General features: G+C 44.7%; 1 protein-coding gene across 1 annotated transcript in view; it reads right to left on the bottom strand.

The window, feature by feature from the left end:
* Nucleotides 1-8,638: 8,638 nt before the first annotated feature.
* The window catches only part of LOC147450313 (Prolyl oligopeptidase family protein), a 113,198-nt gene continuing 101,042 nt past the window's right edge, over nt 8,639-20,794 (bottom strand). Inside the window, exons 7-11 of the mRNA XM_086519578.1 lie at nt 9,655-10,020; nt 9,471-9,536; nt 9,339-9,387; nt 9,139-9,262; nt 8,639-8,844 (exon numbers count right to left, since the gene is read on the bottom strand). Of these exons, the coding sequence (XP_086375704.1) occupies nt 8,781-8,844; nt 9,139-9,262; nt 9,339-9,387; nt 9,471-9,536; nt 9,655-10,020 (669 nt within the window). The 3' untranslated portion in view covers nt 8,639-8,780. The remainder of the gene's footprint in view (nt 8,845-9,138; nt 9,263-9,338; nt 9,388-9,470; nt 9,537-9,654; nt 10,021-20,794) is intronic.

The following is a 20,794-nucleotide window of genomic DNA, read 5'->3' as shown; positions in this document are numbered from 1 at the left end:
ACGACGGCGCGCGGTTTAGGTGACCCTTTCTTGGCCACACACACTGTCAACACCTACCTAACCTCTCTGTCAACAGCTCACTACCTTATCTACTTACTAACAGTGCTGCTAACCACTAACTAATCTACCTGCTTACTGACAGTGGGCTAACTGTCCACCTACTTCCTCTCTCACTACCTTCCTGTGCAAAGACTGTGTGCAGGCAAACCTTGACAGAAAACTGTGTACAAACTGTGTGCAAACAGAAATTGCTAACTGCCTACCTACTTATTCATTCACTGCGAACAAGCTAACGACTACTAATTGTGCAAAGACTGTGTGCAAACAGAAAACACAACATTATGCAGAAATCATAGAACTTGCAGACAATACAAAAATTAACAACTTGCAGAAAAATAACTCATTCCTCTTCCTCTTCCTCTTCTTTCCTACTACAAACAACTCATAGGAGAAGCACACAGTGCCTCTTGGGCTTAGTGCAGGGCGATTCCCCGACAGCGGCGCGAAAAATGTACGCTCCTTGCCGCACTGTCGAAGCAAGGGCCTTGCCTAACACTGTGTGCGAGCCATAGATGGCTCGAAGCACACAACTAGCTCAACTAGTAAGCTCAAAAAAGGGCAATGGTGTGTCACTCACCGCTCTATGCTCCTGCCGTGGAGGATTCCTCGTCGCGAAGAAGAAGGAGACGCCGCTACGTCGCGCTCAACCGCTTCACCGCCATCGTGCCGCCGCAATGCTCGATCGCTCTCTCTCTCTCTCTCTCTCTCTCTCTCTCTCTCTCTCACACACACACACACACACACACACACACACACACACACACACACACACAAGGAGGTGAAGAAGAAGAAGATGGAGATGGAGATGGAGCAAGAGCACTCTTCTATTGCACAAATGAGAGAATGAGCTTTTATATGAGCTCACCCCATTCACACTTGGGCGCCCATGCTTAGCAACTAATCACTTGAATGTCCCAGTTAGAGTGCGCCTCTCATCGGCGATCACTCTTACCCTTTTCCTATTGGTCCGACAAGCTCGGTACCTGACTCTATCAAATACATAATACACGTCCGTCGTAGGTGATGGGGTGTCCGTGAGCCGTGAGGGTTAACATACATGAGTATTTATTGAGAGTGGACTTGCTTATGCATACATGCATGAGTGGGCAGACCATAAGCTTCTTCTCTGGTCTTGAATTGGTGATGACTACTGGTCACCAAGTTGGTTTGACTACATGGTTAGTACTATATAAAGAAGGCAAGAATCTCTTAGCCTTTTACACTCTCTATTGTTGTTCTTAGTGCTATTCATGGAGATTTTGATTATCTCTACTGCCTCCCCTTCTTCTACTACTCAGGTAAGAAGGAAAATCATTTTGATAAACGAGGCCACAAATACATATATTTCTATGAAAATATGAGGTTTTTAAATAACATCTGAAGGGGATTGAGGCTTTAAACTGTTTTTCTCAAGGGCCAGAAGGAATTAGGTATTTTCTTTGAGCCATGTGAAGGATGATTGGCTCATGGCTTACCATGACAAATTGGGATGCACATGTAAACGATAATTCTTCCTCTCTAGTCTTTCTCTCTAGAGCCTTTCTTTGCTTTCTTTGTATTGCCATAAAAACATGAATTTAAACAATGGCCTTCCAAAAAAGGATAGCCTCCTTCTTAGTTTATTATTTGGGTCCTTTCTTGCTGTGAATTGTGCCCCCTCTCAGTGAAGAATCATCATGAATTCGTTAATTATCCTTTTACACTTCCAATGGAGAGGGACACATGCATGCTTATTACAAACTTAGAGAGTAGCATGCATGTCATAAATTCAATGAGTGTGGGTGGTGTTTGAGGGGGGGGGGGGGGGGGGGGGGGAGGGGGGGGCTTGTCATTTTTTAAACAATTTCAACCTCGTTCCACCCCTTCACCTTGGAGCATCATTGCTATTGGTTGCCAGCCAATTGTGAGTTGTTTTTTTTTTTCTAAACGCCCCATGGAAAGCAACAAGGTTTGCAACTATTTAGGAACAACTAGATGCAAAGCAGAGTGAATGTGAATTGAGTTCAACTATTGGTGTGCATTAATATTGCCTATATTTGATGATTCATGCTGACGAGTACTATCTGGTGTTAAACTATTTCGTGTGATTGTATGTCTAGATGACACACATTGTATAACACTTGTTATATTTAATTAAGGTTGACAACTCTCTAGTACATTCCAATGGACTATCTCATCATTGTGTATCTTTATAATGCACACTATATTCAATCATGTACAAACTGGTAGTTGAAGCTACCAGTGGGGCATGCACGATTAACCATCATAGGGAAAGAGAAATTCCTTAGCATTCAGCTAGTTTTTTCAACTTTAAAAAATAAAATTGGGTGGAATAATAAGTATGAATCACAATGATGGGTGAGGTGTGTGGAGAGTTATGGTGGGCAGTTCTAGGGAGAGAATTCGAGGCCGTTCTAGGATTTTGCAGCTAAGTGATGAGCTGGTGTGGAAGGTAATCTTGTGTGAGGCTAGGGGTGATAAGAGAAGTGCATTCACGAGCCTCAAGGTCTTTTCTCTTTGGTTCAAATTTGAAATGTGAGTCATCCTTTTCTCTTTGGTATTTTCTCTTGAATCTTGTGTGAGGCTAGGGGTGATAGGAGAAGTACATTCCTGAGCCTCAAGGTCTTGTCTCTTTGGTTCAACTTTGGAATGTGAGTCATCCTTCTTGCTCTCCTCCTTTGTCGTGTGTTGGACTGATGGATATTTCTCCTTTGAATCATGAGAAGCAAGCTGTGCATTCGTCTTTTCTTTGCGTTCTTTGCACGTGGAGCATTAGACACTGAGCCTCTTATCGTGCGGTCTACTCCTTCTAGATGTGGAAGCAACTTGAGGTATATTGACTCTTCTACTTATCCTCTTCTTGATAAATAATTTTTCTCAACATGGTTTCTTTGTGCTTGCTTCAGCCCATACAATGATTTCTTTAACCTGCATACAAGGTCATATTTGCATAGCCTTGTGGTTGCTCCATACAGACAACTTACTCTTAAGTCTCCATTCAAAAAGACATTATTTACATCCATTTGTTTCAACACCCATTTTAAAGCTACAGCCACTGCAATAAACACACGAATGATAACCATCTTGGCTATGGGGGCTGAATGTCTCCTCATAATCAATCCCAGAAGTTTGTGCATAACCTTTGGCCACAAGCATGGACTTGTACCTACTCACACTACCATCCACATTATGCTTTATTTTGCAAAACCACTTACATCCAATTGGATAATAGCACTAACTCTCATGTTCATTTGCATCAAGGGAAACCATCTCTTCATCCATATCTTGCCACCATTTTTCATCTTTAGCAGCATCCTCAAAACGCGTGGGTTCTACCTCCTCTATAATCTTCGCAATGGATGCACAATGACGAGCCACATAACTATCATAAGTCAATCTCTGCATAGAATTTCTTACTCTTTTATGCCTACATGGCCCAGGATCACTTCTAGGTGTATTGTTCCCTGCGTGCATCCTTCTTCCACTAGGAGTCTTCACAGAGGGTATGCCAAACTCCTCATTTAAACTTTGCTCAAAACCACTGCTATCACCATCATCATAACCAACACTCAAATCTAGAAACTTAGGAGCACCATCAACCTTTCCTTCCCTCTCCTTGATACATTTGAAGCGTTAGTAGGACTCACTCTTTCACAAAACCTTCCATTCCATGGATTCTCACCATGACTTGCACTAGTAGGTGACCCTTGCGGCCCACTCAAAACCTGTGAGACTGTGCATTTGCATTTTTTGCAGCCACATTCTCTCTTACATTAGCCCATAAGCCATTCTGCACATCAACATACCAACTTTTCATTTCATTAGAAACAACATCTTTGGTCATCCTCACTTTACTTGTTACAGGATTGTAACATTTGTATCCTTCTTACTCAATTGAATAACCAATGAGCACACATTGTTTTACTTTTGAGTCAAGCTTACTTCTTAGTTCATCCGGCACATGCACATAAGCAATGCATCCAAACACTTTAAAATTTGATACATCCTATTTTTCACCAAAGAACTTATCGATGTCATATCATGTACTGCAGCATTAGGGGTCCTGTTCATAATGAACATACCTGTAGCAATAGCCTCATCCCAATAACAATGAGGCATGTTCTTTTCATTCATCAACGCTCTAGAAACTTTTACAATGTGTTTGTTCTTCCGCTCGGCAACATCATTTTGCTGCGGAGTATACATGCATGAACCTCTGGATTTCATACTTTTTCAGAAAACCATTGAATTCATTGGAGAAAAATTCTTCCCCTCCATTTGACGTTAGGCACGTTACATGTTTTCTAGTTTGTTTTTCAACCATAACTTTGAAATTTGAAATGGATAAACAACTCACTTTTTCGCTTCATGAAATAGACCTATACCTTCCTCATATGGTTATCAATGAAACTCACATAATATTTACATCAACCCATAGGTACAGTCTTTCACAGACCTCATACATCTCTAAGCACTAAATCCAATGCACTCCTACTTACATGCTTATCATAAGGAGAGGATGCTTTTGCCTGCTTTTCAACCTAATAAGCTTCACAAACTTTCCGCATTTCAGTAACTTCCAATGTTGACAAACTTAAAACCACCCCTTTAGTTTGCATCGTCTACAACTTTGAAATTTACATGATTAATATGTTTGTGTCATGTCTCAATATCTGCAACAACTCCTGTACCTTGTGCAACATGGCAACATTCACGTCGGACACATTATATCCAAAGTACATTATGCCCACTTTCTTTCCTTGCACAACCAACATTCTATTCTTCTTATGCTCTTTGACAAAAAGACCATCAGAGCTATACCTGACCTGCAATCCTACTCATCCATCAACAGATACCAAATTCTTTGTGATATTAGGTACATGCAATACATCAACCAAATACTTCACTTTAGCATAGTGGGATGTGCAATATCATCCTTAGTCTCAACATAACTAGGAATTTTGCAAAGTTTGCATTTCCTTAAACCACTCACCATGACTAGTCATGTGATTTGATGCATTAGAATGCACATACAAGACACTAAATTTGTCACATAGTATTTAGCATGTGATGCACCACAAATAGCCTCTCCGCTTATCTACATTTCTATTAGTGGTTGCATAATCATTTTGTTGCCTCCTATCAGGACAATCACGTTCAAAGTGACCATGTCTTCCACAACCCCATCATACTACATTTTTGTGTTGACTTGTATCGTTACACCGCCCATTTCCACGACCTCTTGGACTCCCCCTACCTTGAAAGTTTCCTCGACCACCTGTATTCTATCTCTGATTGTTGAACTGCTAGTGTGCTTGGTAGTTGCCTCTTCCTGGACCTCCTCTATGACATGTACCATGTCCACATCCTCTTCCTCTTTCTCCCTTGGACCCGAACCATCCCACTTTTGTTTTGGAGGATGAACACACTTCTCAAAGGGGGGGAGTAATGTCAAGCCAAGGGAAACCTTGGGGGGTCACGGACTCGGGCCAAGGGCCAACTGCTAAATGGGCAGGGAATCCTACAATGCCAAGGTCCTATAAGTAGGGAGGTAGGGAGGAGAATTCTACAAGTCAATTCCCTAGGGCATTTCATTGGGTCAAGCCATTGGCGGCTATGCGCTTGGGAAAGCCGCCCTTTGATGCAGGGTTGGTTTTGGCACGATCCATTTACTCTAGCCAATCACCCGGGGACCCCCTTCTTCCAATACACGCTCGACTTGGTCGCCACATACTGACAATGCAAAGAGAGGCTCGACTTGCTATAGCAAATCATTGGCAGGAGGAGGGTCTTGCAGGAGATTTCTTGGCAAATTTTTCAGAGAGATTGTAGAATAGCACACAGCCGAGGAGAGTCACCATGTTCTAATGGCTAGTTGCCCAATGAGATACATCAGTCAGGCAGTGGTTGGTGCATAGTGGCCTCTTTGCAATTGTCGTATGTGACCATCCACTTGAGACCCAACGTCACTATATGTGCGACCGCCCCATGGCACAATATCTTTGGCTTCAGGTTCTTCACCTCATGCCGACACTTTCTACAACCAATCAATACACTTGGGGTGTTGCAACTTGGTCCACACTCATGGGCCCAACACTTCGCTTTGAGATGGCTTTAGTCAACAGGATGATAATGATATAGGAGGGCCGGCCTACACTCCAACCTACCACGGAGCTTGTTCCTCGAGAATCGAGGAGAGATAAAGAGTGTTGTTGGGAGCTCATCTTCAACCTGACACTCTCTAGGCATAGATTAAATTGGGCTAAACCCTCCAACCTCAATTTGTGCTCTCCTATGCCCCATCTCCAACCATCCTATCATGTCCTCAATTGATCACATTGAGACCTTCATTTTTTGGTTTGTAGAGACTAAACCCTCACTAACTGCAGAGTGTGTGTAATCATCTTAGTTTTTGATGACCATTTCTTGATAGTCTTGGAAGTTTGGGGTAAGACACCATCCTAAGTCAAGAAAAGACCTTGCCACTAACATCAAATTTCACCATGGCAAGGAAGGGCTAGACAAGTTCAAGGGTTTGGGTTTTCATACATGGAAAGTGAAGACAAGGGGGTTTCTCATGAGGTTTTAGAAAAATATCTAGTGTGCATTCAATGGCTGACCATCCAAACCAAGACCTTCACTGCAAATTTTTATCGAGACTAACAAGCCCTAAGAGTCATAGTGATTGTCTCGGACAATAGTTTCTTCAATAATGTGGATGATGCTTTTACAACTTGGGAAGCGTCGCAAACGCTTGAGACACTCTAGAGCCAATGGTTTTAAAATCTCATTGATAAAATCTTTGTTTGGTCTTGAGTTTCAAGATGGAGAAGATTTGGCTAGCCTATTGATGGATTGGTATGAAGTTTAAAGATGGAGAAGGTTTGTCTTGCCTATTGATGGTTTGGTCTTAAGTTTCAAGATGGAGAAGATTTGTCTTGCCTATCTTGTGTATGCCTAAATGTGTATGCCTACCTCTTTTTGTTGTGGTTGCATATTTTAATAGCCTTGCTGAAGGTTAGTCCGTTCGTTTGCTGGCCTTTCGTTTAAGTAGAGGCATGTGCATATGTATATCACATGTCATATTGTATGTCTGGTCATGGAGGCTTACCCCTTCGTATTGTCATAGGGCCATCGCCCTTAGTCAAATCTAAAGAAGCCAAAGATATCCACTCATGAGTTGTCAACTGACCTATCCACTTATAGCCTATGAATTATTTAGTTATTTCCATTGTCTGTTTTACATGCGCAAGCATTGCACTGTAGAAATAATGGAAGAATGCAATTCACTCTCTTAATGTCCATCATTGTGTCTTTAACAATCACCAGTTAATTATTGTGTTAGAGATACCCCTGTGCTTGCCCTGTCCATTCCCTCCGCCCTCACCCATCTTGCTTGCACGACCCTATTGTACCAGAGAGAGAGAGCCCTCACTCGTGCTTGCTGCAAACAACTGCGGTAGGAGACAGCTCTAGCAGTGCTGCTTGCCCTGCTCTCACATGCCCTTGTTGCGCAGACTTGAGAGCAGAGACCTCCAACAATGTTGTCTGCACTTGTACGTGCTTCTTGCGCACAACCCTGTCTTGGCGCCCTGTGGCAATTGCAATGCTCATCAGCCTGTAGAAGGCTCTGGGGTCTTCAAGAGGCACCCGTTTTAAGTACTGTGCCCCATGCAACACTACCGTGACAAGTCCATCCAAAGGCATCTCTAAACACAAGGGCATCTCGCTGCCCCATATACTTTGAAAACCCCTCACACGCCTACGCCTGATACTCCACCCTTTCAGTAGTGCTTGATATGTGTACCTAAAGGTTACAAATGTATTTGGTCAAAGCTACCAAAGAACCTCTTCGGGACCAGTTCATGATCATTGCATGCTTCAGATTATTAGACTTTCGTGGAGAAGGTGATTGGTACGAGCGTTTACTGATTGTGTGTCACAAAACAATGCTTCTTGTTGTAGCCAATTAGCCAATACAGTTTGGAGAATGAGAAAAAGGACGCCGCAGTGGAAGAAACTTCTGTCAATAATCAGCATTCACGGACAAATTACTTTTGCGACAAGCTTGAAGTAGACAATTTCCTTAGGACATTATTTTGCTTGGGATACCATTTTCCCTCAAAAGCTTGTCAGGCAACAGTTGCTACATTGTTTTATCATGCCAACAACTCGAAACGTACATGCAAAAGTGATGGCATGAATGTATTATCTAAACAATAGATTTTGTAATCGCTTTGATCTTTGCTTTCTTTTGTAGAAAGGCCTTTGCCATACATAGACAATAAGCAATGCTTTTAATTGGTGATTTCCAATTGGCAATGAGAGGTCATATTAAGCACAGAGATGGTATACTTCTTTAGCTGGTCCTTTACTCATAGATGCTCATAGCCTTCCCAACGAAATAGCTCTTCCATGGTTACACGATACTTGTTCAAACATGCTAAAGTTAATTAATAGCCAATGAGGCTTTGTGTAAGTCTCTTGAAGTAGGCCACGTGCTTTACACCTTGTATCCTCTTGAATTGTGATTAAGCAACCCTTTTGAGAGAGAGAGAGAGAGAGAGAGAGAGAGAGAGAGAGAGACAGACATTTCTCTTTAACTTTCACGAAAAAGAACATGAAAAGTCGATACAAAATTTATCTTTTTGATTCAGTAAATTGATTGATGTATTAAGCTGAGCTAGACTTAAAAGTACTCTGTGAGACTTTATCCATCTTCACTTGGAAAGACATTCGAGAATAAAGGCATATGTAAATGCATCTTCCTCCAACTTGTCAAACCTGCCAGTGTCAAATAAGTAAGCAACAGTTTATAATACTTTTGCAAACAAGTATAAGAAATGCTAAACAAATTGAAGATGGCCTGAAAAGCAAGAAAGTCATGTTTAATAAATAAAGAATAGTATTTCGAAGAGTATGTATGTGTGTATTTGGGAATGTGTGTGTGTGTGTGTGAGAGAGAGAGGGGGGGGGGGTGGGGGTGGGGGTGGGGGGGGGGGGGGGGGGGGGGGGGGGGTTTTGTGCGGGGGTTGTTTATGTTAATATGCGCATGCAAAAGGAGGAGAAGAGACAGACCTCCCAGACTTTGAGAAGTGGCCTGCCCCCATTTCACATTTGAAGACGAGAAGATTATCATCAGTTTTCTTTTCCCTTAGCTTTGCAACAAATTTTGCAGGCTCCCAGTATGCAACCCTGGGATCTGAAAGAAGATGTGCAATGTTACAGAATCCACATGACAAAGACAGGTGAGCATGCTAACCCAGGTAAAAACCTACCGTTGAGTCCCGCTGTGACTAGTATATTTGGATAATCCTGCATTTTGACCTGCATTTAACAACACCATTGAACCTAAAAACTCCATCGAGATAAAATCCCAAATGACTTTTAATGTACAGAAAAAGACTTACATTATCCACTGGAGAATAGGACTTCATATAGTTGTAAAATTCCTCCTTCTGTGGGTTACCCCATTCCTGCACAACAGACAAGCTGGCTTATTTTAAGGAACATTCCATTAACAATGGCTACAACATGATTAGACATGCTATCTCTATTTTCTCATGCGTAGCAAGGCCATTGATGTCTACATACCTCCCATTCAGCGGTGGTCAGAGGTATTGAAGCATCAAGCATAGTTGTGACCACATCGACAAAAGGAACTCCAGCAACTACAACCTTGAATAAATCTGGCCTCATGTTCAACACAGCACCCATCAATAAGCCTCCTGCACTTCTTCCATTTATGCACAATTTGCCTCGAGCCCCAAACTTTTGATCCAAAAGGTGCTCTGCACAAGCTATAAAGTCTGTAAACGTATTTTTCTTTTTCAAAAGTTTCCCATCTTCATACCATTTGCGTCCCATCTCTCCACCTCCTCTTATGTGTGCAATAGCATAGACAAACCCCCTGTCAATTAAAGCCAGCCTGTTCGATCTGAATTCTGGTTCAATACAAATCTGGGATACACACGATACAGTCCTTATGGAATATAACTCACAAGTATCAACTAGCTGATAGAACAACCATTAACTAGAACACAATCAGCAAACATGCCAAATGTACAAAAATTTGTCTGTAAAACCAATGCCACATTCACATACATATACTGTGGTTCATATCAGGATTCAGTTCTATAAGTTTACCAAAGTATCACAAGCTTTGGCCTAGCCCCACAAGTCCAACAAGCTCCCGCATGTTTCTTGTTAACCACACCACAAAAACATCACTACCCAGAGCATGCATGTCGCAAAACATCCTAATTTCTTGGGCAAGAAGAACGTTTTTTTTTTTTTAAGAACAGGGAGGGCACCCGGGGCTGGGGGCCGGGAGGCGGGACGGGGCGGGGGGGGACCTGAGGCTCGCTTCCATGGCAGTTCTTTATCAAAGAACCACTGGCAAAGCAAAAAATGTTTAAGCATTCCCAGAAGCATGGTGCTTTTTAGCGGAGCTATGCCTCAAGGTTCCTTTGACTCCCTACATAGCATTTCACTAGTGTTTACATTTTTGGTTATCCTCTTCAACTTCTTCTCCCTCACCCTTGAACCTCTTGTGCAGTGGTTGCTTCTCAACGCATCTTTGATGTTGTCTTGGCTTGTCCGATTACGCCCCATACCTTACTATGTTGTTCTCCTCTTCATAGCAGTTTTGCAGTGCGTACCTTTCAAAGGTTTTGGTGAATACCCTCTCCCTCTTCGTCCTCTCCCTTCAATAGGTGCTCGGGTACTTTTTACCCCCGCTTGGTATTTTTTTAGGCTTTTCAGTTTTCATAGTTTGGCCATTGACCTTGATAATGGCCTACGAGCGCCTTGTAACAGTTTTTACTTTCCCTTGCAGTCGGCACCATTTTGGGGGCTCCAAGGAGGGTCAAGAAATAGAATGTCAGCAATGCTTTTATTCACACACAAAGAGAGAGAGAGAGAGAGAGAGAGAGAGAGAGAGAGAGAGAGAGAGAGAGAGAAGAAGATTGTTTTAACGCCGTAGGAAACTATCCCAAGAGACCTTGAAGATCTATCCGACGAGGAGAGTTGAACTCAAGACCTGTTATTTAAGAGGGAAATGGCATAACCAATCTACCACACTTGGGTGATAGAAAGGTCATACCATTTTCCTCTTTTTATTAGCGCGCACTCACACCCGAGAAGAAGATTGTTTTAACATCATAGAAACTATCCCAAGAGACCTTAAAGATCAATCTGACGAGGAGAGTTGAACTAAAGACCAGTTATTTAAGAGGGAAATGGCATAACCAATCTACCACACTTGGGTGACAGAAAGGTGACACACCATTTTCCTCTTTTTAATAGAGAGAGAGAGAGAGAGAGAGAGAGAGAGAGAGAGAGAAATGAAATGAAATGTTATATTAACGTCTTCAAAAGGCCAAAGTGACCTATGAGACCAGAAAGTTGCAATGTGGTGGATCTGATACAAAGTCAGAGTCAGAGTAACAAGATGACAAAAATGAAATGACAAATGTCACAATAAAAATAAAATACTATGGAATCCTAAACTACTATGTGTGAACTAAGCAACTAGCTGGGATAGTTAGATCACAAGAGATCCAGCATCGGTCGCTGGCGGATCTCATCAATCTCCTCCATGGTCAGTAGTCTGACCGGGCGTCGTGCATGTTGAGCCAAAGTGATATGAATCCTCTGATGCAGCCTCCGCTGATGCTGTGTAGTCCTCCGCAATCGTGGGCGTCTGGATCTCCCCAGCGCTCGGTCGCTCAGTGTGCCTTTGGTGTGAGACGACGAGCTCTACTGTGGTAGTAACTCCTCCGGGTGTCCAGTGGCAGCTCTAAAGAAATCTGTGATCTGTCTCTAACACTGGCTAGCCTCTCCTCTCATCAGGCTCTCTCTGTGTCTGCGTAGCTCAAGCAAAAACAAACCCAAGCATCTCTGATCCTCGTACTGCATGACTCTAGAGAATGGTCCAAAGCCCTCTCTGAACAAGCAATGGAAGCGGCCTCGTATCTCGTAGTAGACAGGGCAGTGGCATGTATAGTGCAACTCTATCTCAGGCTCGATGTCACACAGGGGGCATGTCCTGGCCTCTGCTGGTACTCCGCTGTATCTCCCAGTCTCGATCCGCAGTTGGTGTGAAGATGTGCGTATCTGGCCAATAGCACATCGTATCCCATGAGACAAGTGGGTGTCCATGTATCTGGGCCTCGTCACAAAACCATCAACCGTAAGCTGGAGGAGATGCTCTCTGTAGAAAGCCATCTTCGTGCCCAGCTCCTCTGCTGGCTGTATCCATGTCCTCCTGGTGTCTAGCTGAGTCAAGTCCTGGCGGATGAGCCTGGTGATCTCGGACTGTGTAAGAGTCAGAGAGGGTGCATCCAGTGAGTATTGGAAGGGAGGCAATCTGTCTATGCTGAACCCATGCGCCTGAAACCATGATGTCATCTCCCCATACCAGCATGTTGTATCTCCCTGCATGGCTAACTGTCGAGAGGACTCAAGTGCAAGGCGGGCATATCTGTCTCTGGGAAGTTCCCACATGCGGTGTATGAAGGAGACAGATCTGGTGAGCGCCTCAACCACTAGTGGGGGGGCAGCTAGCTCTACTCGAACAATAGCACGTGGTACTGAGGCCTTAGCTCTAATGAGCCGCGAGATCATAGAGACCAGAGGCTTCTCCATGTCCCCCCATCCATCACTGCGGCATGTCCTCCCGTGATGATCCAATGAAGGTCCCCAAATCTCAGCTCCATAAAGCAATGCAGAAGCCACCAGAGTGTCAAAGAGCCAGAGCTTCGTCCGAGGCTCCTGAAACTGAACCTGTGAACACATCCTTTCCAATCTACCCAATGCTGCATGGGCTCTGGTCAGTCTAGTCTCTGCTGCCCTCCTCAATGAAAATGCTGGCCCACTAAAGACCACTCCGAGGTAAGTGTACGCATCTGTATACTCCACAGTCTCTTGGCCGTATGTGAATGCTGGCGCTGACCTCCTGATCCACTGTGGGGCGGTATTAAATACCATGACCTTGGTTTTACCAACGTTGACAAACAAACCACTTTCCTGAGCAAACATATTCAAAGCATCCAAGTGACGTTGCATCCCCTCCGGAGAGTCGGAGATCAACACAATATCATCAGCATATAACAATAATGGAATCCATGTCCCTGCCAGCTGTGCACCTCTATCACCATCTCTCTCAATGTAGTCAGAAACCTCATCCACATACATACCAAATAGAGTAGGAGAGAGCGGGCAGCCCTGCTTCACCCCAATAGTGGAGTGAATCGGTGTGGATAGACCCTCTGAGGTGTGTACCTGCCCCACTACTGACTTGTATAATGCCATGACCCCCCAAATGAGCTCTGTGGGTACTCCCATCTGCGCATCAATCTAGCTCTAGGCACTGTGTCAAATGCTTTGCGGAAATCCACAAAGCTACAATAGATCCGTCTCCCACACGATCTACCCTCCTCAGTGATGGCTATGAGTGTCAAGATATGGTCAAGAGTAGAAAAACCCTCCTGAACCCTGCCTGCCCGGCTGCGCGTATCCCCTCCCTCTCTGCCCATCTACTCAGCTGCTGCTCAAGAATAGATGCGTACAACCGTGCCAATGTGTGTCCAATCATGATAGTGCGATAATTCCCAGGCTCCATAGGGTCTCCCGACTCGAAGATAGGTACAATAGTAGATAGACTCCAAGTATCAGGCAAGCCCTCACACATGGCACGGTTAAACATCACTGCTAGAAGCTCTGCTAGTAGATCTCTGGCATGCGTGAAATGCTCAGCCACTAAACCATCATGATCGTATGCTCTCCCAGTCCTCATCCTGTCAATAGCCTTCCTCACCATCTCCGCGGTGAAAAAAGCACATGTGTGTGGGCATGGATCGGGAGGGTCGGGAAGGGGGGGCTGCTCAGGAACTGTGTACAGAGATGATGCGTACTGGCCCCAGTCCTCTGTAGAAGTGATGGCAGGGGGGAGAGAGTGCTCTTGAAAGAGCCGCCATGCCTCGCGTGAGTCTTGACTCAAGAATAGCTGATATAGATCCTGCTCTAGCCGAGCCAAAAATGCCCTCTTCTTCCGCCGCACTAGGCGTCGGAAGTCGTCAATCTGTGACTGTCTGTGAGTGATGTCCCCCAAAAGCACCTCCCTCTGAAGTCTAGCTCTAGTGTCCCGGCATTCCTCATCATACCAACTGTTCTGGGGCATGCTCCCCAAACGGCGTCTCTGCTCAGGCTGGGTATGTGGGTATGCCTCTGCTGCTGCATCATGTAGTGTCTGTGTCAATATAGTAGTAAGCTCCTCCAGAGGTCGCCCTGGCTCCTCTGTGCATAGGCGTCTGTAGATCCCATCTATGTATACAGAGTCTGTCTCCCACGTGAAGGTGCAGCGAGTAGGGGCTGTTGTCCATAGCCTATGTGCTACACTAAACTGAAAAGAGATGGTCATTGACACAAGAGCATGATCCACTGCCACACCAACAGGTCTGGGTCCAACCGTGAGATCCTGGATACTAGAGATGAGGCTCGGTTGTGCCATGACATAATCCACTGTGCTGGCTCCATGTCTGTGTGGCAAGCATGTAAAACCCCCTGAAGCGGGAAATCTCTGTAGGCCATTCAAGATGGCCAATCCATGTGCAGTCCCCATGTCTATCAAGTGTCGTCCATACTCAGTGTGTTCTCCATCTTGTGATAGTCTGGATAGGCCTGTCTCTGCAGCATCCAGCTCTCTCAGCATCTCCTCTGAAGTATCATAAAATACTGTCTGATGATGGGCACTCCTAGCATTGAAATCCCCTAGAATGATGATGTCACCATCTCTAGAGAACTCCCATATGTCATCATCCAAAATAGAGAAAGGGGACTGTCCTCTGGGTGGTGCATACACTGACGTGCGAGAGAGAGAGAGAGAGAGAGAGAGAGAGAGAGAGAGAGAGAGAGAGAGATGAAATGAAATGTTATATTAAAGGTCTTCAAAATGACCTATGAGACCAAATTGATACAATCTCGGTGGATCTAATACAATGTCTGAGTACAAAACTAAAATGAAGTGAAGTGAAAAACTAAAATCATTACTACTAGATATGAACTAAGCAACTAGCTAGAACTGTGTAGGATATGAGTAGGGGGGTGAAAGTAATGACTGAGGGCTAATACAACACAATGTGTGTGTGTGTGTGTGTGTGTGTGGGGGGGGGGGTATAATGGGTAAGAGCTGATACAAAGGTTGGTACAAGATGAGCAGGGTGTACAATCCTCAAAAGAGCTAAATCACAGGAGATCCATCATCAGTTGCTGGTGGATCTCATCAATCTCCTCCAGACCGGGCGGCGTGCATGTCGGGCCAAAGTGATCCGAATCCTCTGATGCAGCCTCCGTAGATGCTGTGCAGTCCACCGCAGTCGTGGGCGTCTGGAGCTCGCTAGATCCGTCGCTCGTGCCTCTAGTGTGAGGAGAATGTGAGCTCTGTTGTGGTAGCTGCTCCTCCGGATGCCCAATGTCCGCTCTAAAGAAGTCTGTGATTCGTCTCTGAGACTGGCTAGCCTCTCCTCTCATGAAGCTCTCTTTGTGTCTGCGCAGCTCAAGAAAAAACAGTCCCAGACATCTTTGGTCCTCATACCCCATGACTCTAGAGAGTGGTCCAAAGCCCTCTCTGAACAGGCAGTGAAAGTGGCCTCGTATCTCATAGTAAACCATGTTTAGTACAACTCTGGCTCTAATAAGCCGCGAGGTCATAGAGACCAGCGGCTTCTCCATGTCTCCCCATCCATCAGTGCAACCCGACGTCTGGTGATGGTCCAATGAAGGCCCCCATATCTGAACTCCATAGAGCAATGCGGAAGCCACCAAAGTGTCAAAAAGCCACAGCTTCATCCGAGGCTCCTGAAACTGAATCTGTGAACACATTCTCTTCAATCCACCCCAATGCTGCATATGCTCTGGTCAGTCTAGTCTCTGCTGCTCTCCTCGATGAAAATGATGGTCCACTAAAGACCACCCCAAGGTGGGTGTCAGCATCTGTATACTCCACTGTCTCATGGCTGTATGTGAATGCGGGTGCTGATCTCTCGGTCCATTGTGAGGTGGTGTTAAACACCATAACCTTGGTTTTACGAAGGTTGACACACAAACCACTTTCGTGGGCAAACCTATGCAAAGCATCCAAGTGACGTTGCATCCCCTCCAGAGAGTCAGAGATCAGCACAATATCATCAGCATATAACAATAGTGGAATCCATGTCCTTGCCAACAGTGCACCTCTATCACCCTCTCTCTTAATATAGTCAGAGACCTCATCCACATACATACCAATAGAGTAGGAGAGAGCAGGAAACTCTGCTTCACCCCGATAGTGGAGTGAACTAATGCAGATAACCCCTCATGTCACAAAATGATGACGTGGCATCTTGGAATGGAAACTGACAAAGTATAAGTTGGGACACTTAAATAAAGAAAAGAAGAATTGCGTGGAGCTGCTGATGTGGCAGGCTGTACAGGAGGCCCAAAAATTGCGCTGACTGGCTGACGTGGCACGCTGTACGGAAATTCCACGTTTGGCATAAGCTGTGCCATGCGGCAGGCTGTACAGATTTCCACGGTTCACGTTGGCAGCTTTTGGGAGCAAACGCTTTTGGGATTCATTGCTTTTCAACTAATTGCTTTTGGGCCTCTCCTTTTGGGGCATCCCTTGTAAGAATAAAAGAGCCCTTAGGGCCTCACTCTGCAAAGCATCTGGACGTAGAGTCTACGAGCAAAGGTCCCTCGGGAGTTGTACCTTGTTCTGCTTCTGGGTGCAAAACTCCGCCGTGCTCTCTCTCTCTCTCTCTCTCTCTCTCTCTCTCTCTCTCTCTCTCTCTCTCTCTCTCTCTCTCTCTCTCTCTCTCTCTCTCTCTCTCTCTCTATATATATATATATATATATTAAAGTTTAAATATGTTCGTGTGTTGCTATTGATTTCTCGGCTGAAGTGTCCAAGCCTGTTACAGAGGTATCAGAGCTCAGACAGAATCTTCTTCTACGGACGATCTGATCCCTTCTGTAGCGCGCACAGATTCTCGAGGAGAACATGACAGAACAGTCGAGATTTTATCTACATGTGAAAGAATCTTCGTGTTGCGACCCGGACTTACTAGCCACTCCCACCCTTCGTACATTGCGCATCGGACGTGCTCCCGTCTTCATCGCTCTGTCTTATAGGGCAAAATCCATAAAGAACCCCAGATTACACATGGGTTCTCACAAAGAATCTGAGAGAGATAACACCTCTCGATGGGTAGGCAAAGAAAAGTTGAAATCTGACGCAGGAACTGAAGAGCAGAATGAAGATTTGGACAGCTCCTTGGCAGAAAAGTTTGCAATGAGTACAAACGTCAACTACAGGTTGACATGTGGAAAAAGATTGATTAAGTTCTCTAGAGACTCAAGATTTGCGAAACACCTGAAGAACTACCCGATTGATGAGATTTACTCGAGATGGCGAGAGGCCATAGATTCTCCTCTCAGGTCGGGAGAAAAACTGAAAGAATATACGAGTGCACAAAAACGGAACCTATACTCGCACAAAGAGCTGGAATTCTTGAAAAGAAGAACCAAAGAACCACAAAAAAACAAGCCAGGGAATTCCAGAGCAGCCGAAGAGCACGGAAGAAAAGGAAAGACGAAAGCATGACTCGTATTAGACTTTGTGAGGACAGACCCTGATCAGATGGACAAAAGTACCGACCTTTGCAAAGCATGGGGCAAAGTGTCAGACCAGGAAGCCGTTATCTTCTTTGATGGAGAAGCCAAGGCCAACTTCATTTCAACCGAATTCGCGGTTTGCTCTGATTTGCAAATTTCAGCCATTAGCATTTCCATATTTCAGCCCATCTCGTCGTCGTCCTCATCATCGTCGACATCGTCGGCAAGTCCAAGCATTGTAGAGATTTGTGCAATCAATAGTAGACCGCTCTCACCATAGAGAGTGGGGCCTTCGGAGGAGGGTTTGACAACATTCTGGTGTCGTATTCTTCTCTCTCTATCTCTCAGTCTCGGCACCTTTATTCATAGTGTTCACAACTTTGTTTGTTTCCATTGCATTTTTCTCACTAAAGGGACGGAAGGCTCTCCCTTCCGTAAGTTAACGGAACCTTGAGCACAGTTCGGAGCACTCATCTTGAGCAAAGTTCAACATTCACTTCCGCTGCACCTTACACCACTCTCTCACCCTCTCTCTCAAGCTTCAAGCTTCAAGCCACTCTCACCCTCTATCTCAAGCTTGAAGCCACAAGCTCTCAAGCTCCATCCCTCTCACAAGCTCGCAAGCTCCATCCCTCCATCGCATCCCTCTCTCAAGCTCCACGCTCCATCGGACATCCCCCTCTCTCGAGTTTTAGTCTCAAGGCTCAAGCCTCAAGCGCCATCAATATGGCACAAGCTTCCACATCACATGAAGGTCCCTCGGTTGTTAAGAGGGGAAAGAAGGATGAGCCTTCATGGTGGGATGAGGTGCATTCCAAAGTCTTGGGCAAAGACGGCGCTGCAAGATCATGGACATGCAAACTATGTGGCTTCCACCGCAAATCCAGGACAAGCAAGGTTCGAACATGATTCTAATTGTGCAACTAGATGTTAGAAGCTTGGCTTATAGTTGTTTACTAACTTATAGCCTATTTTGAGACTAATTTCAGCGTTTTTTGTGGTCTGTTCAGGTGGCCCCATTCCGGTCTCGGCCAGCAACGTAGAGGACCCTTGGGAGTTGTACTTTGCAGTGATCAATAATAAAGAAATAATGAAAGGTGCACCAGTCTTTGAGGCCAGTAACGTAGTTTTAGATTGTAGTAGTAGTAGTAGTATTTTGTTCCACTTCTAGTTCTTTTCTAGTTCTTTTGTACCCAGACATGGTATTAGATTCACTATTTTGTAACTGATTGGTCTCATAGGTCATTTTGGCCTTTTGAAGACGTTAATATAACATTTCATTTCATTTCTCTCTCTCTCTCTCTCTCTCTCTCTCTCTCTCTCTCTCTCTCTCTCTCTCTCTCTCTCTCTCTCTCTCTCTCTCTCTGTGTGGTAAAGTTCAATGATTTTGAACTTTTGTTCGTGTGGCGCTATTGATTTGTTAGGTGCAGCGGGATGATTGTTTGCGCTTTGCTCAAGATGAGTACTCCGAACTGTGCTCAAGGTTCCTTTTGTTCTTATGGCAGGGAGAGCCTTCCGTTCTTCGTGAGAAAATGCTATGATCACAACAAAGTGAATGGACACTGTGCGTGCAAGTGTATGAGACTGAGAGATAGAGGGAGAAGAGAGATACGGCACCAAAGACGTTGTAACACCATCCTCCGAAGGCCCCACTCTCGTCGGCGAGAGTGGTCTACTTATGCTTGCACAATCTGGTACAAACTAAATGCATGTGACTGATGCAAGTCTAGGCTATGTCGGCGATGACGACGGTGATGACGACGACGACGACACTAGGGCTGAAATCTGCAATCTTTTATCTGCTCCAAAAACGCTATGGGCTGAAATCTGGCCTGCTTGAAAACGCTTGGGAAAACGCTGGTTCCCGCTGTCTTTAAGACTGAAAAACTGTGTCTACTGTAGGGCTGATAACTGATGATCTTTGGGCTGAATCTGCTACTCTTTTAGGGCTGAATTTGCAGGTTTTCTTATGGCTGAAAATTGCTGCATGCTGAAAAACGCCAGCCAGAAAGGGAGGCGATCTGTGGTTTTGGAAAACGCTAGGGATGAGAGGTGGTATTGCTTGGAGGGAAAATCCACCAAGGTCTTGCTTGAGAAGTTGCCTGCTGAGCTTGGCTCCTGTAGCCTCTTCTGCCATTTAGTGCTAACTTAGGTTTGCTTATATATTTTCTTACCCAAATTGCCCTACCTACTTTTGTTGGAAAGTCACTTAAATTAATAAGTGAAAAATGTCAAAAATAGGGAAAATAGGCTAAAATCACTGGAAAATTCCCCTGATGGAATCTGATGGATTCTGATGGGAATACTGATGATCATGATGTGTGCAACCAGAGGATATGCATCTACACTAAGTGACTCGGCATGCACGGTCTACGAATAGACTCATAAAAGTGCCAGATCACTTCTAATCTAGACTGATTGGACTGACGGAAACCCTGTTATGGTGTAGCTTGTCCACGGACACATAGGGTTGGATGTGTCACGTGACATCCCCTCCTTTTCAAAGTGAGATATTGGTACCGAACTCTATGGCGTCGAGGGAGATCGCCAATAGCATCCGGAATCCTGGAAGGGACTCTTCGCCGGCCCACTCTAATGTCTGGGTCGTGCGGTACTTGAACTTCATAAAGGTCTGCAACGCTTGCTTCTTTGGGCCGCGTCGAAAGCGACACAAAGTCTTCTATGGCTCCTTCGATGCTTCAACTTCGTCTAGAGTCATGCTTCTTTCTTCAAGAATCTCCATGGCTGAAAATTCTTGAAACCATTTCCAATACAAAACCATGAACATACACATGTAAAGTGAATGGAAAAAATCTTGCCTTCTCTAAAGACTGTGCATGCAATGTAAATGAACCAATAGAAGGAATGCCAAACCGTTAACCACATACACGCAACCAATGAGATCGAATCTTTCTCTTATGATCTAGAGCAATCAACTGTGGCAATTCACAACGAAAATGCCCATTCTTGGTGCTTATATTTTCATGTGCTCGTTCTACGAATGTGTCATGCCAAGGAAGAGACCTGGAATGTGACTTCCTTACATACATACCTTTCAGCTTTTCATGAAAAATCCGCA

This window comes from Adiantum capillus-veneris, chromosome 9 (assembly GCF_014529385.1).
Source record: "Adiantum capillus-veneris isolate H3 chromosome 9, ASM1452938v2, whole genome shotgun sequence".
Taxonomy (NCBI): domain Eukaryota; kingdom Viridiplantae; phylum Streptophyta; class Polypodiopsida; order Polypodiales; family Pteridaceae; genus Adiantum; species Adiantum capillus-veneris.
The sequence above is the reverse complement of the archived record's forward strand: the minus strand, read 5'-3'. Positions and strand labels throughout refer to the sequence as shown.